The sequence below is a fragment of the Dendrobium catenatum genome, unplaced genomic scaffold (genome assembly GCF_001605985.2).
Source record: "Dendrobium catenatum unplaced genomic scaffold, ASM160598v2 fragScaff_scaffold_898, whole genome shotgun sequence".
NCBI lineage: Eukaryota > Viridiplantae > Streptophyta > Magnoliopsida > Asparagales > Orchidaceae > Dendrobium > Dendrobium catenatum.
In genome coordinates, this window is record NW_021319360.1 from 310,911 (window position 1) to 333,009 (window position 22,099).

Consider the following 22,099-nt stretch of genomic DNA (forward strand, 5'->3'; position numbering starts at 1 on the left):
CTCTTTCCCTCTCCCCCAAAACAAAACAGAACAAAACTTTAGGATATCCAGACCAAATTTTTTAACAATATATGCACTTATCTCAAAGTAAATCCAGTGACTTTAAACCTCATCCTAACCAAAATTTGATCAGAGTATTGTAAGGTAATATTTTCACCTACCTCCCTCCTTCCCTCCATGCATGTGCACAAGCTTTCAGTTCCCTTTTCTCATCACTTAACTCAATAGGCAACAACTTCAAGCAATTCCTATAACTAAAATAGGATACCTAGAGAAATATATTATTCTTTTAAATTACAAAATACGCTTCTTTCAGTCCTTACTATCACCGTGGTTATCACAAGCCCCCTCCCTCCATCCCTCCTGTGCAAGTGCATAAATGTATAGTATTATATTGACCCAACCCAAGTATTAAGCAGTAAAAAAGGTATGAATAACCAAGTTAAGCATGCTAAAAATGATAATTCAAGATGATAATGTGGATAGATAAAAAAAAAATAGATTGAAGAATGATCATATTAATGAGGCAGTGAAGGTAGCACTTATTATTTATAAGATAGTGAAGAATAATAAAATGGTTTGGACATATACAATAAAGTATATTAAATGGACATATACAATAAAGTATATTAAAGGCACATATAAGAAGTGTGGATAAAATTATTGTTGAAGGATGTAGACTAAAGATAATGTCAATATAAGCTGTGCAAAAAATCATTCACATAATAGATTATAAACCGTATACAACACTTGGAAGGAACAAATGAAAAATAAGGATTTATAAAGCCAACCCAAAATAGTTAATATCATGCAAATGAGGATGATGATAGTCATTGTATGCCTCCAAAAGTAAATTTCCTAGCTTTTACATTAGGCCTGTATTCAATAGGAGAGCTATAACTTGTTTTTGAAGGAGACACAAGCAAATAGGCTCAGAAATATCCAAAATTTATAAAATAACTTGATTATACAAAACAATTAGTCAATTAGATCAAAGAGTGTAAATTCAACCTATTCTCATTATCTTTGCCAATTATCCTTGCTCAAAATATTCAAGCTTTATTTATCTAATTCTTTAGGCTCTGTACAGAACAAAGACATAAGAGCTTCTTTTAGCCCATCTCCATATTGAAACTCTTCAAAGCAAAATTTACTATTTATATAAAATACATACTATTCACAAAAAAAAATTGTGTCCTAATGCGCTCTGCCCTATTTTTCCCATAATTTGTGTCCTTGTATCCATAATTTTGCCTCTAGTTGATTATATATATATATATATGGTATTGGCCAATCTTAAATAATTAAGAACCAATCCAATAGGATATTGGACATTCTTTTTTTGTAAGCCCTCCCTTCAATATGTTATAACTACTATTCAAATTTTCTCTTCCCATATAGCCTAGAAAGATGTAAACTCTAAAGATAAGGCAAGAAAAATCAAGTAATAATATCTAACTAAACCTTTGCTGTCAATAATTAAAGCTAAATGATAGACAAATAATGGACACAAAATAAACCATTAAGTGTGGCGTGAATGCTAAAGAAACAAAACTTGTGGGTGGACATTGGCCACAGGGATCCAAGTCGGGCCCAAAATACTAGTTAGCGAACATATGAATCATTAAGAAATCAATTAGAAATAAATATTTGGCACTAGGCACTTGCTAACTGTTTGCGGAAACTCACATTAAGACAACCTCCACCAAGTTGTTTGGCCAAGACAATTTATATTACATTGCAAACTTAAAAATAATTCTACAAAACCATAGAAAATTTTATGTCAGGAGCTCCTAGAGAAAATCATTCAAGAGCTTTTTAATCAAATGAAATGTGCACACAATCATGATTAATCATTAAATTTTAATAATTACTCATGACAATTGATTAAGGAACTCTTGACCAAATTTTTATCAAGATCTCCAAAAACATTTTTTCCTAAACTGCTATTAGATCAGCTATCTTATTATGTATCTAAGTTTTGAACCAAAATGAAGTCATTGATGGCCAACTTAAGCGACTAAAATGCTAAGATGGATGCCAGGAAAAAACTAGGAGGATGGATGAGGAAACTAACATATTATGGCATCTATTCAAAATATGAAACTAGAAAATAGAATTAAGTGGTTTGAGCAGGTATAAAAGTGGGTAGAATATGCATCAATAAGATGCGTGATAAAATCATTGTGGAATGATTAATAAGAAAATTGGTAAACCAAAGATTAAAATGATAGAACCAATGCAAAATGTTATAGCCAAAATTGATTTAGCACCTCAATTAGCACTAAATGAGAATGAACTGAGACTAAGAATTTATAGAAACTGCCAAAAAATAGTAGGGTGGCTACGGATAATGACAATGACATTTTCTATATGATTTGATAGGCACCATATTTCAAATTCTAACCTCCATCGATTCTATTTCACTCTACCAGAATATTTGAAGTTCATCTGAATTCCTGAGAAATTATTAATTATTATATTGTATTAGTCCACTTATGTTACTTTCTTCAGTAGGAAAATCAGTTCCTAACATAAATTATGAATGCAAAAACAATTGATTATGCCTTTGAAAGTAACAACAAATATGAGAATTCTTCAAACAGTACTGCAGCCTTCTCATAACCACCCCAAGGACATCTCAGCACAACAAATAATAAAACCTTAAAAATCTTAGCTTTAAGTAAATTTTAGAAAGCAGATCATGCTATCAAATCCAATTTAGAATGTGCAATAATAGGAGTTCAGATTCAAGGGCCAACTAAAAATTTTAGCATATTCAAAAACTACAGTAGAATTTACACTGATAACTTATACCACAAAGCTAAAATTCGAGAAAGTCACAGCACTGAAACAGTAACCAAGCTGCCCATTCAAAAAAAGTCTTTCACAAATTAAACTCCGAGCAAAACTCAACCAAAGATAGAAACCTCAGTTTTGAACTACCAATACTTGTTAATAAGCACCTCACTTCCATTCTCAGCTATCGCCGTTAAGACTCATCAAATACAATAGAAATCCTCGTCAAAATTGCATTATTAGATCATTCTTTCATGACTGAAGTCCGAGTTGGGAGCATTTGAGAAAACAAACAACAGAAGTTGAAAAGAATTTGGATGCGGAGCGAACCTTGGTTGAGGAGTTTTTGCGCCGTCTCGTTGGGGTCCATATTTGTCTCTTTGAGCACCGCATAGATATCAGCGTCGGAGTGGTTGCCCACGATCTCTTTAATTGACTGGATCGTCTTCCGAATGCGAACAGGAATGACCTGACCACCTCCGCCTTCAAGCCTTGTACCAGACACCATCTCCTTCAAACCGCGACTGGACAGCGGCGAGATTGAAACCCTAGCGCAGACGGAAGGGGAGCATCAAAGGCAGCGTGGAGGCGAAAAGAGCGGATCGAGCAGCCAAGATAGAGCGTGTGAGGATGAATGGGCAATGAAAGTGAGCGGCGCGAGAAAGAAAGCAGAGGTTTTGGGGAAAATGTAGATTTTGAGAGAGATTTTGCGCACGATGTTTATTTGTTTTACATTGTGTTCTATGGATATGCAGCTAGCTATTGGTCTTCCCCTTCATATGAAATTTAATAGGGGATTTACACGTATATGATAATTTTTTTATATATTTATATATTTAGTTATAAAGTAATTTAATATTTTATTATATTATTTATTTTAAATAAATTAAATATAATAATTTTTTTATATAATTTAAATATTTAAGTGTTACATAAATAAATATAAAGATGTAGGTATTACATACATAAATATATAACAATTTTCAATATTGCTTCAAATTTTATAAAACAGTTGATTCTTATTTAAACGTGTAATCAAACCTTCTTCATACATCTTCTAAGATAGTTTAATTGATTAATAAAGGTTCAAAGATTTTTTTGTTTTTCCCCAATAAGGTTCTTGTAATACATTCTTAAAAAATTTTATAAAACAATTTGATTGCAAATCAAATAAGGTTGTCAAATGTTTTTGATAAGTCCCCAAAAATCAGCTTCTTCGAGCACAAATCTCAAGGAATAACTCAATTGAAAACTTCCAAAAATTAACCATGGGACCATCTAAAGTTTGATTTCATCAAACTTATAGTCAAACTGAATGTCTCGACGAGACAAACCTAATGACACCAAATTCGGTCTAATATGAGCGAAATCGATGATTTTTTATTGGTTGATACAATGATATCCAAATATGACATACTTATAGTTCAATCGAGCGGCTCGATGAGACAAAACAATGAGCCCAATATCACTTAATTCTAGCATCATTAAGGTACTTCAATGCTTGATGAATGCTCCATAATTCATGGAATCAATATGGGTCGTTCGATGTATATTTGCTACATTGTGACAACGCCTTCTCATAAAGAAGGGCATCCTTTGTAGCCAATGACAAACAATAATTAAATCATTTCAGTTGGGTCATGCCCAATGACTTTTATCCTTTTCAAGATTTTTTACGTAAAAATTTTGACGCCTTATATGACTTTTGCACACCTCTCTCTTTTATCTCAATGTGTGCATAAATCTTCATTCAAAGCTAAGATTTTAAGCTCATTATCTCTCTATCTCCATGAATATTCTAGCACGCAATAGTTTTATAGTAATATGCTAAGTACTAATAACAACTATACAATCATCTATGAGCAGGATCAAATAAGGTTCTTGAAAGATAAAATGCTTTGCAGCAACATATTGAGTACTAATCATAATAGTACAATCATTTATAAGAAAGATTTTTATAAAACAATTTGTAAATTCATCAATATCATCAATTAATTTAATAAAAGAATAAATATGCATGAAAACTAAAAATTTTAGAGAATTAAAACTAAATTGTAAATTACTAATTATGAAGAATTGTATGTAATCATGAATAACCTTTAAAATAATTTTCTTTGGAACTAAGTATATCAAGTGTTATATTGCATACGTACATAACTGCCACATCAAACCAATTAAAAGCATACTTTCTCTTGAGCTTGCGATAAATAGAGATTGATGATGCTAGAGCAATAGATCTTTAGATAGAGCAAATTTGCTCCCTTATTTAGTGACTTAAAGAATCAATATATTGAAAAAAAAATAAAATTAGACAAAATTTTATTTAAATGTAGGTAACATACTTTTAATAAGTTAAAAGAATTCTCACAATATCTCTTATAACCATATAATTAGAGTATTTAACTCTTAAAACTACTTTGTGTTCCCAATGTCAACTCCTATCTCCAGCTCCTTTGAGTTGTCTACCATACTTAACATCCAAGCACCAATGAAGCATAATTACTCCTTATTTATCAAGAAAAGAGGATTAATAGTGCATGGATCCATGGGCTTGTTCCTATCCTTTAATTGATATGTGAAATCATAGTCAAATACGTATAGTTTCAAAAGATGGACTATCTAATGCTTTGTTCTACATACAATGGAAATATATTGAACCCTTGGGTCCTCCTTTCGGTGTATATACACTCAATGACATAAGATTTATCTCTTGACTCCTGTCTCTCCTTACAAACACAAATAGTGGCAATGGATTGAACCTCTGACTCCACCATCTTCTTCTCCTCTTCTAACTTATTAGAGGTTGGGTCAGTGGTAGCACCTTCTTACTTTCTTTCTCATTCTCCTTCCTCCTCTCCTGAGATAACCTATATAAGAACTTAATAAAATTGGTTAGAGCATCTACTTTTGCTCTATTCCTATTTAAATACTCTTTAACATCATATAATTAATTTTGGCTTTATTTGACCACTTCTTAACTCCAAAATATTGGTAGAAATTTTATTTATCCCTTTTTAGGATATAATTTATTGGCTTGTATCAAGCTGTAATTTCATTGCCTCCTCTATTGTCTAAAAATAGTGGTGCTCAATTTCTTCTTATAATCATAATTATGATATGTTGAGTGAGAGTATATGTAATAAACTTATAGAATTATGCCCCATCGGCTCTATATGTGAGCTTAGGATGGGTAACACCTTGAAGAATATAAGAAATGAAAAATAATAACACCTTATATGCATCTCTTCATCAACTCTTTAAATTTCTACACCATAAACAAATTAATACATGTCTTTAGTCATGGACATTCCTCATGAGCACCTTATTCCTCTTCTAGTCAAGCATCCTTGGTATTCTATTGCCAAAAAACTCAGCATATCTCTTCCCCAAATTTGGAATGCCTTTTATTAATCTAATATTATAGTAAAATTGCATATCCAATTATAATATACTAAGCTAGCTCACTCTTCATTACTATATATGCCTTATAGTGTAGCATGGTCCTCTTCAGCCCTTATAGTGTCCTCTATCATGGCATCCTACCTCAAGGGTATCTAAAAATGCATCCTCCTCTTTGACCATGAAAACTATTTTAGCAAAAATAATATTATTCTTATCATGCTTAAGGAGAACACCTTCTACAAAGCAATATAGTCCAAGATGTAGAGTGTAACGCATATAAGATGGGCATTAATTTTTGTGATTTTTAAAACTTTTAGAGAAGTTTATGAAATATTAATAAGAGGCAATTTGATAATAATTTACATAATGAACTAATAAATAACTTTTAATTGAAAAAAAAAGTTATTTGAAGATGATTCAAAAAAATAAAGAGTAAGATTTATTTATTTTAATAAAATACAATTTTAAAGCTAAAACAACTCTTTCTTTTAAAAAATTATAATATTGTGTTTAATCTTAAATTATAATTTTAACAATAATTAAAATCTATTCATAACATTCATTGTATTGTTGGGAGCCATAAACTATAAATAGATATCATTAACATGATTCTATAGGTAGCATAAAAGTAATAAAGTATGAAAAAGAATGGAAGTACCTATGTCTACTCTCCAAATCATCTTCTTGAGAATTTTACTTTCTCATTGCTTCATGGGTATTGGAGAAACCCTTACATCTCTTTTTTTCTTTGAAAAGCATGTCTACTTACCCTAGCCCACTTGCCAGATTCCAAGTACACCGAAAAACTCCACAATATCAAATGATCTTTAAAAGAAAAACATGCAAAAAGTTATTTAGATATAGCTTTAGACTCTCAAATCAGAGCATTTAAGGATATATTTTGAGAAAACAACCAATGGTGCAAACTCTCTCATGAACCTCTCTTGAACAAAGTGAAAAATCTCAAAGGAAAAGAGATATTATAAAAGAAAACTTCTTAATCTTTTTAGTAGCCTTTCCGGAAGATATAAAAAATACTTTTTTAGGGATTTTAGAAAAGGATCGATATTTGTAGGGTGGCTTAATTTAAAACCCTAAAAGGATATTTTATTAAAAATTTTGACTGGATTGTATAATCTAATTTATTGATCATACGGTAGGATTAGTATAATTGGTTTATTTAAAAAAAATCATTTTTGTTTATTTGGACTATAAGATTGATATCGTATGGTACAAAATTTTTATGAATTTGATTTTTAATATGCTCCTTAATTCATGGTTTTTAATTAGGTAATTATTTAGCTAATGCTATATTATGATTTATACCATACATTACGATTAGTTCAAATTTGAATTTACCTATTTAAGTAAAGAAGCATATGATGGTTATGTAATTTTGAATATAATTGATTATACTATCCAATTGTCATCATATAGTATTATTAGTGCTAAAATTATAATTTTGAATTTTTTTGGTAAACAAGAAGACCTGATCTTTTTGAATCACTAAAAATATCATACACGTACATTATACATTACAATCTAAACCGTACAATACAATTTGTAATAGATCAAGTATTGTAGTTAATCATATTAAGCTATTTCTTAGGCATTTTTTTATCTAAAATTTAGTTCTTATATATGTGTGCTTGATTGTTTCACATAATTCATATACCTGGTATGTGGAAGAAGACTCAATAAATATTAAAATACAAGTCATTGATATCTCAGCTTTCTTCTTTCTTCGTCATGGCTACAAATTCTTCACTAATATCTCGTACTTGACCTTAAGTTAAGTGCACTTTCATCAGCTTATGATTGCCACATGTTGTATATCCAATATTGCATCGGCATCCATCTACTTTATACCTGAAATGTTAGCATAAATAGAATTGATCTTCACACTCAAACTCATTAGTCAAAAATCAATGTAACTAATAATATTTATAATCATCAGAACCTCAATAAGCTTATGGGCTCATGGGGTTTAAAAATTTTCCTCTTTTTATGATGATAAATATTTTTTGTTGGGTCATATATCAAATAGAAGTTATTATATGAAACAAATTATAAATTTTATAAAAATAGTTCTCCTCCTCAATTTATGCCTCTATTAATATCAAGTCAATTAAAATGTAGAGATAACAATTTTAAAGAAATTTACGAGACAAGCATAGTTTTTTAAATGAAAGAAATCAATTTCAAGACACGTGTAAGCACAAATAACAAATATAAGTAAAAAACAACAATTACTTACTACACATACCGAAACACAAATAAAAGAACACAACACAAATGAAAATAAACAATACAATCAAACACTTACTCCCTCTTTTGACATCTTAAAAATGGCTAGTGAGTAACAACACAAACACCAACCAAATCACACAAACAATAAAGTACTTAGTAGTCAAATGGTTCCTACTCTAGCTAGTTGCAATGGTGGAGGTTGAAAACATATGTATTTTAGATATTACAAGCATAAATAACTAGTTGCGAGGTCATTAGTGCCTTTCAAAAGTAATTTAAATACTCATCAAGCAAATATAAGACCCTATATTAATAAATTGATCAATTTCCACAAATAAATAGACTAATAAAAAAAAACAGAGTCATCATTCTCACTAACTACCTTTAGCATAAGTCATCTAATTACACCCCATTAAACATATTCAGGAAGAATATTCTTATGGATATCCTAATTCTGAACACTTTAAATGACTAAAATCATTAAAAATTTTAAATAGTGGAGTCAAATATTAATATTTTTCTTCCACCCATTAATAGGGCATTTAATTGAAAAATATTTTTGGTTGATGAAAGATATTGAATATTTAATTCACTAAGAAACCTAAGTCATTATTTATAAGAGCAATGCATAGATCAATAGCCTCAAAATAAACAAAATCAGAAGAGTTAATGTTAAGGAAATTGTTAAAATTCTTAATACTATTATAAAAATTGTAATAAATACTTCAGCAATAATCAATTAACTGTAATGACCTAAACTGATATGGTAAGACTAGCATATTTAAATTATACATTTTTAAATGTATGTGAATGTTTATGTATTGTTTTTTGCTAGAAATCAATCATAAGGTTTCATTGGGTTTGAATTGAAATAGAAAATATGTGTTTATAAAAAATTCCTTGGGATCGCTATGGTGCTGACTTTTGAGAGTTATGATGATGAGCTCTCTGTATTATGGTAGAATAGAATGTTCATTGGGAGACTATGACATTGGATTTTGAGCGAAGCGGCATTGGATTCTCTATATTTTAAATAAATCAAGAAATACAGAGATGATATCATGATGGGTATTTTGGTGCCACAATGCTGCTTTCTAAATTTTTATATAAATATCAAAATTCATTTTCTAAACTCATTTCATCCTTTGGGAAGCCACCTAAAGAGAGAGAGAGAGGGGGAGAGAATTCTAGTGAGATAAAGTTCATTGCGGGCATCTTCATGATGTTTTTATATGTTGGGCCAATTAGAAAAGTTATTCAAATCAAAGTAGGTTACATTTACCCTATCTTTATTTTTAATAATATTAATTTTTATTTTTTTGGCTTTTTAATTGAATGGATGACACACAAATTTGGTTAAATTTATATATAGGAAATTTTAACAGTGTACCTTTTGATATATTCTTATTCTTGTTATTCTACAAATTTTGACATATTTATTATACATTTTCAATGGGTATTTCTAATTATATGATGTTTTAAGTACATAGATAGAGTATACTGATACTAATGAAAGTCATTATAGAAGGATAAGAGCTCTAAAATACTATTATGATTATTATATATGACTAGTAACTGTTGAAATATGTGTATAAATTAACCTTATAATTTCATATGTTCTGCCATAAATGTGAAATTCTAAATATTTCTATGATATTTATACATATTGAAAGTGTTAATGCTTTTTATTTGTGAGATTAATATAGTGTGAAGGAAGAAAATGGTGATGGCAACTTATTATTATTCATGCATCCAAGTAGAGATATAAGAGTCAGATATGTAGTGAATGAATTATGATGTGCAATGGGAGTCATAAGGGTCATCTAATGTATATATGAAAATATGGGCTAGGGAATGATACTTTATCCTAAACATTACATCCAGTGGATAAAATGAACTCTTCGAAATTGATGTATGTCAAGAAAGCATAGAGAATTTTCTATATACTAAAGTAAAATGAATGAAATTTTTTTGGGGTGGGGAGGGGAGCCACCATATTTATAGGAATTACTTTATAGATTTTTTTGAGTCAAGTATATTTCTTTGCAAATGCATGGCTAATATGCATGTGAAGGGAATTCATATGCCTAAATAAATGATATCCAAAATTTTAAGATATTTTTAATTATCATTCTTTGATGACAACCACTCTTTTGAGCACAATATTGGGGCGCCAATGTTAAGCACATAGGTGCCAGTCAACACGGTGCATGCCTAGAGGTCAAAGCACTTGATATTAAGGTGCTCTAAAGAAAAAAAATCCAAAATTTCCAAAATATGTTCAAACCCTGGGACTCACTCCAAAGCACATGCACACCTTTTCATACATACATATCACTTCCAAACACATGTAAAAGAGTTCAAATACAAAAGTTCAAACATTTAGTTTTTTTAATCATGGTTAAAACAAGTTAAATCATATGCTGAACCTAGATGTGTCCAAACTTAGATGTCAAATTACATAATTAAATTGGGATACAACTATCTCATCTATAACTCCCTCTCCCAAGTAGCTTCTTTTTTAGTTATGTTTTTTATTGGACTTTAACTATTGGAATTTGCTTATTTCTCAACTTTCTAACATCATAAGCTAAAACTCTTTCTAGTTCAATATACAACTAACACTGGTGGAATCATTCCACCTATGCCAAATCCTATAGTTTATATCTTTCTTTAGTTTTCACATAAAAATCTTTCGATTTCCTATGAAGTTCTCTCAACTTATCCCTGATCAATGCATGATTTTTATTCAATAATAAGATGATAAAGTCTTCCTCTACCATCATAAAATTCTTACACATAATAATTTTGAATGTTCAGTGGTAGTTTGAAAACTATGATGGTTCAACGATTGCATAATGATTTTATGATCATTCAATAATTGTTGGACAATCAAGCAATATTTGAATGATGACTTGATGAAAAAATAGAAAGGACAAAGATTTAATTTAACAATATTTTTAGGCTTTAAGAAAATGAGTTGGTTCAGGCTCACTTCTTTTGAGCTACCATGACCCGATCGGAATGATCCCACCATGAGAGGTATTATGATTGTTCATTAGAGGTAGACATTAGAATGATCATCCCAAATCAAATTGGGCTGGCCAATAATCCTCATAGTTTTAAAATTAATTAGTTGATGTAGTAATATTAATAAATAATAAATTTGTTAAGAACCAAACGGTGAGAAGTTGACTTTAATTAAATTTGTCTCAAAATATCCTCTAGTCTGATTATTTAATGGCTTCTGATAACAAAATTATCCAAAACTAATTAGGGTTATGCTTCTCAAGTTGTATGGATCGATCCATATTCTATATATTGATAAGTAAATAGTAAAACTATGTATTTAATGATAATAATTTAACAGTTAATTCACAGCTAATTAAACTAAATACTAATCTTACAAACTAATTTATTCAACTCCTAATTAATATAAGAAACAAAAATAATCATTAGTTAGATATTAAATTATTTGGTTTCCCGATATTATAAACAATTAATTTATGTTAAACAAACTATAATTACAATTTAAATTGTAATTTAAATTTTAGTTATTTTAAGTAAAATTATACTTAATATCCAAATTTAAAATAATAAATACTTAACAATAACTTATTATACTTTATGAATTTATAAGTTTATAATTTTATATGGAATTATCAAAATTATTTTTGATTAAAACTTTAATGGATGGATATTGTTTGCTAATCAAAATAAGCTTAGATTAAAAGTTATTTAAATTTTTTATTATTCCCTAATTAGTATAAATATTAGTTACTTTTTAAAATTAATTATCATTGTTAATTTCTAATAAATCTAAATGATCTTAATTAATTATCACAATTTACTAAACACTTGAACATGCTAATATATTAATTAATAATACTCTTCTTATTAAAGAATAATAATACTAGCTAGATTATCTTAATTAAATCTCAAATATTATCATAAATCAGAAATGAATTCAAATATTCAAGCGATTGACTACAAAGTCTATTTTACATTGCCAATTAACGTGTAAGATAATTTTATTAAATAAATTCAGAGTGTAATTTTAAAAATATCAGTGAACAATTATGATAAAAAAAAGTACTTTTTGTGGAGCACTGATAATTATAAATTTATAAAACTAAAATCCAACTATTTCTATTTGTAATATATATGATCTTCCAAATTTAAAAATAATAAAATTATAACTCATAATTTATTAGTCTCATTACTTTTTGTAATAATATATTAATTTTTTTAATTAAATTTAGGTAGCATGTCCTAATTTTGCTAAAAAAAAATTATTTGCAATATTCTATATAAATATATTTAAACAAACCAAATCATAATTATTTATATTCACAATTTTATTATTTAATTTTAATATGCATGATATGATGAAGAATGTGTGTATGCATTACATGCATCATTTTGCCAATGATAGTCAGAGGCATATTTCCCACTAAATGGAGAGTTTATTTCGTGCGGAGTTTGAATATATATAATCATTCGATTTTGTCTCAATGAACAGTAAAAGTGTAGTGGTGAACAGTAAAAGCGCAGCTTACTGCACTTTTACTATTCACAAAAATAAATCGGACGATTCTCTGCGTCCAATCTTCGCATGTAATAATTTCTCCACAAAATGTCATAGGTTTGTACTAAATTGTCAAATTAGATAAGCAGACATGACATGCATGCCCAATGTAAATTTTTATCTTGACATATTTATTGAATAATTTATTTCAATCTACACAAAATCACTCACCTATGATTTAATGCATGTGATCATATGAAGGAAGAAGTTAGAAACAAATATTAATTATCTATATATACATAGAATGTAATAAAGTTTATAATCTACCAAACATCTAAGCTTGCACGATATTAGGAGGCTTAGGGTCTATTTGAGATAGCAACATTATTTTATAAAGATTGTTATAAAGTTGTTGTGGGCTAAGAGACTTTTCTTAAAGTTCTTGTAATTATTATAAATTTTTAATTAAAAAAAAATCAAACACAACTTTCTTATATATAGCTACCACACATTAGTGATTTTAGTTATAAAAAATCGCTTCATGTTACAAAATTAAAAAAAAAAAAATAGTAACAAAATAATAAGAAATTAATAATCAAATAAAATTATAATTGTAGGCTTAATTTAGAACATCTTTCTTAATGCTTTATAAAGTAGCATTTTAGTACAATTTTTTTTTAAATAATATTTTTTGTGTTAAAAAATCTAATTTAGAAAGCAGTAAAAAATATGTCGCAAATTAAGCCATTGTTTGAGAAATAAAATAGTAATTAAACTGTCCCAACTCCCAAATTAACAAACCGTTAATGATGATATTATAAAATGCGTTAAGTCTTCATTTGGGACGGCTTACTTACTACTCCTTAAAATAGTTTTTCAGAACAAAATTTTTAATTTGTGTACTAAAAAATTGCTTTAAGAAGCATCACGAAAGTCATCCCAAACGAAGCCTAAATCTATAAATATGTTGGTTTGAATATGACTTTTTTTAATTACGATGAAAATAATTAATTAAGGACGTGATCATCACTTGTCATAGTGCATGATAAGGCACAACGTGGACATGTGGAAATGAACATGCTTGCATTTTCTAGATCAACAGGAGATGCTATGAAAATAGCGAAAAGAAAGAAAGGCTTCAATGTTGGCTAATAATTTTTGCTTATAAATGTTTGAATTCAACTTATTTGAATTTGTATACAAAATTTCAGCCCATTTCTAAAAATATTTGAGCATAAATAGATCTGATTCCTTTATGTAAATTTGGCTGGTAAGAACAAGATAAAATTTTTAAGTCTTATTTAGCTCCTTGAAGATACAAAGTGTATTTTACAAAATATTTGTTTTGCCTTAATATGACATAGCTTAGTTTAATTGTTTTTTTTTTTTTTCCCAATCAAATCAAATATATTAATAATAAAACAAGAGGTACAACAAATAAATGAAGGCTCATAGAAACCCCAAAAAAGCTACCGTCACCAAAACAGATTAACAATATAGGAGATAAAATCCAAAAAGAATGAGAGGTGTTGAGTTCGATACCATGTCAATGCAGCATGTAATAAAGTGCGACTAAGGTTTCATTTCGGACAGCTTTTTTATTGCTTCTTAAAGCAGCTTTTAGTATAAAAAATAAAATTTGTATACCGGAAAGCTGCTTTAAAAAGCAGAAAGAAAGCCGTCTCAAACGAAACCTAAATTTGCTCAAAAATGTTAAAAAAAGTGGAAGGTCTGCTCGAGTTTTTTTGAAACTTTTTTTTTGTTATTATTATTTAAATATTGTTTCTTATAATTACATTTTGATTCGCCTTTTTCTATATTATTGTCTATGATGCCTACTATTATTAACTTTTAAGAAACTTCATACTTCTTATGACATTTAATATACTCATTGAGAATGAGATCTTTATTATAATATTATCCATGCTGTTTGGAAATATGTGAGCAAGCTTAGAGCTTTGATCTTATCATTGAACTTAATGTTCAAGAATTGAACTATTTTATGATTGATTTGAAAATTTTTATGTGATCTACGTACAAAGCTCCTCCTAACATCTACAAATTTAGAAAAGGATACAAGCCATAAGAATTACTAATGAATATTATAGTATTATTCATGCTCATGGGAAATAATGTGAGTAAGCTTAGGAAGTTAATCTTATTATCGAATTTGATGTTCAAGAAGATGAATGCTTTTGTGATTGATTTGAAATTGTTTATGTGATTGATGAACAAAATTCCTAACATATAATGAATTTAAAGTATATGAGCCATATGAAGTACTACTTATAATATTATCCATTCTCTTGAGCAATAATGTGAGCAAGCTTAATGCATTTATGATCTTATTATTGAATTTGATCGATGACCAAGAAGTTTAACTATTATATGATCAATTTGAAATTATTGATGTGATCGATGAACAAAACTCCTAACATATATGAGCCATATGAATTGCTAATAAATATTATAATACCATTCATTTTCTTGGACAATAATGTGAGCAACCTTAGTGCATTGATCTTATTATTGAATTTGTTGCTCAAGAAGTTTAGCTATTGTGTGATCAATTGAAATAATTGATGTAATCGATGAACAAAACTCCTCCTAACATCTTAAGATTTAGGAATTACTAATGAATATTATAATATCATCCATGCTCTTGGGAAATAATATGAGCAATCTTAGGGCATTGATCTTATCATTGAACTTAAGGCTAAAGAACTTTAATTATTTTGTCATTGATTTGAAATTACTGATGTGATTGATGAAAAATACTCATCCTAACAAGAGATTTAAAAAGCTTGCCTTTTATGTACATTGTTGATTATGGAGGAATTTCTATACAATTCAGACAATGCATTCATAATGTTAGTATAGTGGTAGCACTAGAAAGTTGAACATAGTGTTCATGTTGAGGGATTAGAGATTTTTCCCCATAGCTTGCTTGTCCATCAACTCTAAACTCTTGCTAATTAGTGACTTAGAATGAATGTACTCTTTTTTTGTTACCAATGGTTGTGGGATAAGAGAATATTCCCCATATCTTTATTACCAATGGTTACACCTTCATTCACTTCATAACTTTTCTACAAAATTCACACCATGTGTCTTTCATGGTTATGCTACAACACATAAATGAAACAAATTCCTTAATCTTGTTACTAAAAAAGTCATAAATTCAAAAAAATGTGATTTTTCATGAAAATACTTTTCCTTTATCGAACATCCCACACATCCACTCTTCTCAGGTCTTAGTTCCTGCTTCTAGAGTTTCTTACTCGCAAAACTCCCCACTATCATGGCCACCAAAATTTCATCCAATCAACAAACACATTCTTTTAGTCCACCACATAGTCTAACTATTTATTTCTCCACTCAACTTGCTTCTTACTCTTCCAAGACATAGTCATCATCATCTCGGGTTGCCTCACAATAATTATACCTCCTCACAATATATCTAGACATATTATGATAACTAGACTATAGATTGGTCATCTCAAGGTTCACCTGGTTCTACCACCGCCAGGGCCCATATTGTTAGTTAGCAACAAAATATTATTACTTCATATGATCCAACTTGTTATACAAAAGCAGTTAAGGAAGAGGTTTGAAGAAAAGCAATATCATAGGATTTCAAGCTTTAGAGGCTTAGGGAACTTCCTTGTTCCTAAAACAACAACACACAATATTTCGAGTTGTAAATGGATATATAAAACAAAACTAATTCAGATGGCTCTATGGCAAGATATGTGATCAGATTGGTTGCAAATGGCTACAACGAAGAATATGAAATCCAATATCCAAATTTTACTCATCATGGCAAAAACAAACAGGTGGAAAATTATTTAGATAAATATCTGTAATGTGTACGTGTTTCTTCATAGTCATCTTGATGAGATTGCTTACATGTCTTAATCACTTGGATTTAAAGATTGCAATATCCCACACATATTTGTCTTCTCAAAAAGGCTATTTGGTCTCAAATAAGTCCCAAGCTAATAGTTTGCAACTTTTTTTAGGTATTTATAGAATCATGGGTCTCTTCCTAGTATGGTGGATCTATCTCATCTTCTACATCATTAGCATCATGTACCTATTTATATTCTAATTTACATTGTATTAAATCCAAGGACATGACAACACATCATATATCTACACAAGAACAACTCGCCGATATTCCCACCAAGTACCAAAGCTTCATCTCATATGCGCTATACTCTCTTGAGATACAAGTAACTAATGATTCATGCCATAATTATTAACTTATTGGGCGGTACTAAGTAGACATAACAGTTACTTAGATTCACTTATCTTAAGTATCATTACGTATATGCACTCAAGGCATCTCCAACGGAGAACTCCATTTTTCACGGCAAAATACAGCAAAACTCCAAAATGTCGTGGTGCTGCTCCAATCGAACGCCATTTTATGTGTTTTTGCTAAGGTAACGATCCTTCTCCCTTTCGCGCGTTTTTCTGGTTGAGAGAGCAAAATAGCATTTTTTTCTGTTATTGCCATCCCAACCAAAGCCCAAACACAAACAATGCATGAATTCACGAAAAAACAAAAACGCCGGAACACACCCAAAAAATAAACATAGCAAGAATCAAAACACCACCCCAAAAGCTATGGACACAACCAAGGGCAAAACCACACCACCACCCCAAACTACAACAGCAAACAACAACCAAACAAATCCTACATGAATTCCACAAACATCTACAAAAATTACCACAACCAAACTCACAACAATCCAAATATAACATCATTATTTTTTTTGTCTTACGACCTTACCACATGAGAAAAAAATTAGATTAATGACTCGACAATACATCAACCACAGACAAAATCGTTAAAATCCAAAGCTTAAGTGAAATCAATCAATATGCACCATCACAAAGCGATCAACGTCCACCGAACACACAGAAAGGGCGATAACAATTCAACCATCGATAATCAACAAAATCACACACCAGGACAATTCATTCGTCCAGCCATAAGTTAGCTTGACAAATATCCCTACCACCTAACATCCCACAACTCATTCATCGTAAACAAAGTATTAGAAATAGCCCCCATATTATTAAAACTAGCCATTGTCACTTCCAGAGATAACCTCTAACTGTCCCAGACCAATAGAGCAAAAAACACCATAAGATCTGTGAACAAATATCATAATCATCCAGAGGCAAAAAGGCTATGAACTCACGCCCTAATGAGCAAAGAGAATCATCACCAACATTAGCATACATAACTGATCCCATAATAGCCCAAGTTACTATTAGCTATAGGCCGCCAGAAAATCTCCCAATAATTGCAGCCAAAATTAAACTTGTCCCAATTTAATTACCTACCGATTTATATCAACGAAAAAAATTGATGAAAATTTCATTATCGCCGAAATTTGTCCTTCCGTGAAAAAACTGCCGTTAGGCGATTATCTTGTAGTGTTTTCATATTTCTTGGATGGGCATGAAATAGGAAATTGGTATGATGTGGAAACAATGAATTATGGTATGCAATGAATTCGAACTTCATATTAGTTGCTCTTTATATTTTATGTTTTAATGCCAATGAATTTGCACTTGAATGGCATGTGTAAAAGCTTAAAATTAAGTGAACCTTGATGATGATGAAATGAAATATATATGCTTTAGAAATTAGCTTAATTAAGTTTTTTTGTCTTATGCACAATTTCTCGAGATGAATTTGAATTTGAGGGTAAATCTTTAAAGTGTGAGATATATAATAGCATACTGACAAATGTGAGTTATACTAAACGTTCTCATTCATCTCAGCTATCTTATTAATTCAATTGTGCCTTTTAAGGTCCTTGATCGGGATTTAGGCATGAAAAAGAGGGAGAGCACTGCCATGAAGGGAAGCACAAAGTCAAACACAATGTCGTGAGCAGGGTCGAGGAGGTGATAGGTCAACGTCAGCCTCCATATGCACACAAAAATTCACAACAAGATAAAGAAAGTGGTCATTTAGTGTTCATGGTTGATGCTTTGTTTGATGCTTTCAATAGGTCAATAGGAAGAGAAGTAGATGTAGATAGAAGTACGGCAGTCATTGACACTTTCTTCTCCTATTTATTTCTTTCACCCCCACCATTATCTCTTCTCTTTTTTTTTTTTTTTTTTTAAGATTAGAAGTTTGAAGAGGTTGTTGTGTAATAGCCTTGCAAAGTAGATGAAAGGTTAATTATTGTGAGAGGTAACCAACAAGGATTTCCATGAAATTTCCTTCTTCTTCTTCTTCTTCTTTGTTACACTGAGGTAGAATCCAAATCTTATTTTATTTCTACGGTTTATAATTAATGATTATATATTTTTCTGTGATTAGAATTTAGGAACCTTATATATGTTTAAAAAATTATAAGTTTTCCTTTATGATTATTATATAGAGTTAGGATTTGAACTCTTCTTTTTACTTTAGAAATAAGATAAATCTTATTCTAGCAATCTTTTAATTTATATTTAAATTTTAATTACCTTGATCAACTCTAAGTATGTTTCCACGAGTTATTATTTGGTCTCCAAAAGTATTTGAGATTATTAAGAGATTTTAAGCGAATATTGTTGGTAAAAAAATTTATAGTAAATCAATTTAGAGTTGGTTAGATGCATCTTAAAAAATTGTATCAGGATTTTCATAGAGATATTGATTAATGAATTAATATAGAAATTATTAAAAACACTAATTTGGCAATGTGAAAGATAGGATTATAATTATTCTATTCAAAATATTTTTTAATTGATTAATGTAATATATTTAATCAGTTTTAATGTTAAGCCTTGAATGTAATTGATTTGAATTACCTATGAATAAGGTTTTCTCTTGATTACCACATTTTTGGATTGAGAAATCAGTGCATGATCAAAAAAGGGGGGCTTTGTTATGGTCTACTCTAGTAGGTGATCTTTACTGAGTAAAATGATAAACTATTTATCTTGTTAGGGGTTTACCCTTGCTACTCATTTTATTGAATAAGTGTTGATAAATGTGATAATCGTTCCCACATGCTGTTTCATTTTGGATTTGGATTCTAATAGTTAGTGTTGTCATTTTGATGTTCATAGTTTATTTATTATATGTATTATATGATTATCATGATTGCTCTGAATAATTATTATCTATGCACAATTATGAATTTGCAATAAATATAATTGACTTAATTATGTTTAATAACACTTTGTCAAAACACTATTAATGAATTGCAAACTATGCATTACAATAACAAGCTTGGTGTTAATCTTGTCAATATCATAATTTAATCTATGGATAATGACTAGCCCGAACCGCAGTCCTTAGAGTGACACGACTTCTAATATGAAAATCATTGGATTCCTGGATCATGCTTACTCTTTCCCGACAGGTATTGGTAGTAATCAACTATTAAATATTATATATAAATTAATAACAAAGAAAAATAAGAAATACTAATGTCATGCTTAATGCATTAAACATCGGCATACTTGCGGCACAAGTATATGAGTCTGCATTTGAATCAATGATTATTAGTGGCAAAATAATTGTTTGTGAGTTCTACAGCTTTCACATAAATTAAGTTGCATATTAAAAAATCTCATATCATATAACAGTTTTCTACTTGTATTCTCATTTTTTGTCATATTTATGCCTCATGCCTTATTTTTTATGTTTTCCTTAGTGGGGTTTCACCTACTGAGTTGTTTTATTCGTAATCACACTAATATTTTAATCATTCATGTTCAGGTTTGATAGTTGTGGCTGCTTCCGGTGAAATTATTGGGTTCATGCATCAGGTTTATCTATATATGGTGCATTAAGATTAGAGTTTAGTTTAAATGATTTAATTGTATAATAAATTTTGTATTTATATTTGGGTGGAATTTAGTATTTTTGGGTCTAGATGCTCTCGAATTTATTGTGTACAATTTTTTTTTAAGTCTTATATTTCCATTGCTTTGAAATTATTTTAATAAATTCACGCTCGCCCCCTACATGGTCAATGTGAATAATCATGGCGAGCCCAAGTTTTAAAAATTTGATAGATCAGTCATACGGAACTTAGCACCGACTCATAATAATGCAGACTTATAACCCCTTTTGGAGGAAAAAAAGGGTATTGCAAGAGCGCTTAAGAAGTATGTATCAACAAAATTGCAATGTTATGATTCACAAATCTATGAAAGCTTAGAGCCTATTTGGAATAATGTGGAGCTTACTTGATATCAACGGATACAACTCGCTTCTATATACACTTGCTACTACACTCGTTATTTACTATTTACCTGTCTAAACTCTATATATAGAGAACACTGTAATGTAAGTTGCGGAATACAAATCATTCTCTTTTTCTTCTTTCCCCAACTCTATCTTCTTTCTTATCTTCTTCTGTCTTTTGCCACTCTTCCTTTCATGATCAGAGCCATGGCGGAGAACAAGAATCTAGCGAACTCTGAATTCCCTCCGTCGATCAAGAAAACCAGTCCGACGCCACCGTCGTCATGTCCGCAACCGCTCAAATTCTCTGTTTCGAATATACAAGAACCTTGCGCCACATCCCTCACCTCTCTGAGAATTTACCCGATATGGAGAATCCAAATTCTTCCAACAATTCTCAACCAACGTATACCGCCGTCACTCTCACCGGCACGACTCAAGCTCCGCCAGACGATGGTTCTGCCGCTTTCAACAAATGCGTATCGTCGACAGTAATCTTCTTTCGGCCTCTTCTCAACTATCTCCCATCTATTCTTCCCTACATCATCACCGCTGCCTCTAACTCATGAAGCTTGGACGATTCTTGAACTACGCTCTTCAGGCCACAAGCAGGTCTCGCTAATGCAGTTAAAAACGAGCTTTATCGCATCCCATGAAGGACCAGACGCTTCAGCCTATCTACCAAGATCAAATCTATCGTTGACAACATTCGCCTCTGGATCCAATATGAGGCAGAGGATGTCATGCATACATATACTAAAATGCTTGCCGCCGCAGTTCAATCCGTTTAAATCAACCATACGGAATTCTCTTCTCCAATAGATTGGACACATTCTATGCGCTCCTGTAATGAGAGATCCATCTCCAACAAGAAGAAACTCAAGATCACACAATGAACAATTACG

The 22,099-nt window shown here is 30.2% G+C and overlaps 1 protein-coding gene across 4 annotated transcripts in view; it reads right to left on the reverse strand.

Moving 5' to 3' along the window:
- Positions 1-3,567, reverse strand: part of LOC110110515 — a 47,889-nt gene extending 44,322 nt beyond the window's left edge. The window contains exon 1 of one of the 4 annotated variants that reach the window (XM_028697201.1): positions 3,130-3,567. In XM_028697201.1, coding sequence (XP_028553034.1) covers positions 3,130-3,307 — 178 coding nt within the window. In that variant the 5' untranslated portion in view covers positions 3,308-3,567. The remainder of the gene's footprint in view (positions 1-3,129) is intronic. The other 3 variants (XM_028697202.1, XM_028697199.1, XM_028697200.1) reach the window with 3 other exon arrangements.
- Between the last annotated feature and the right edge of the window lie 18,532 nt (positions 3,568-22,099).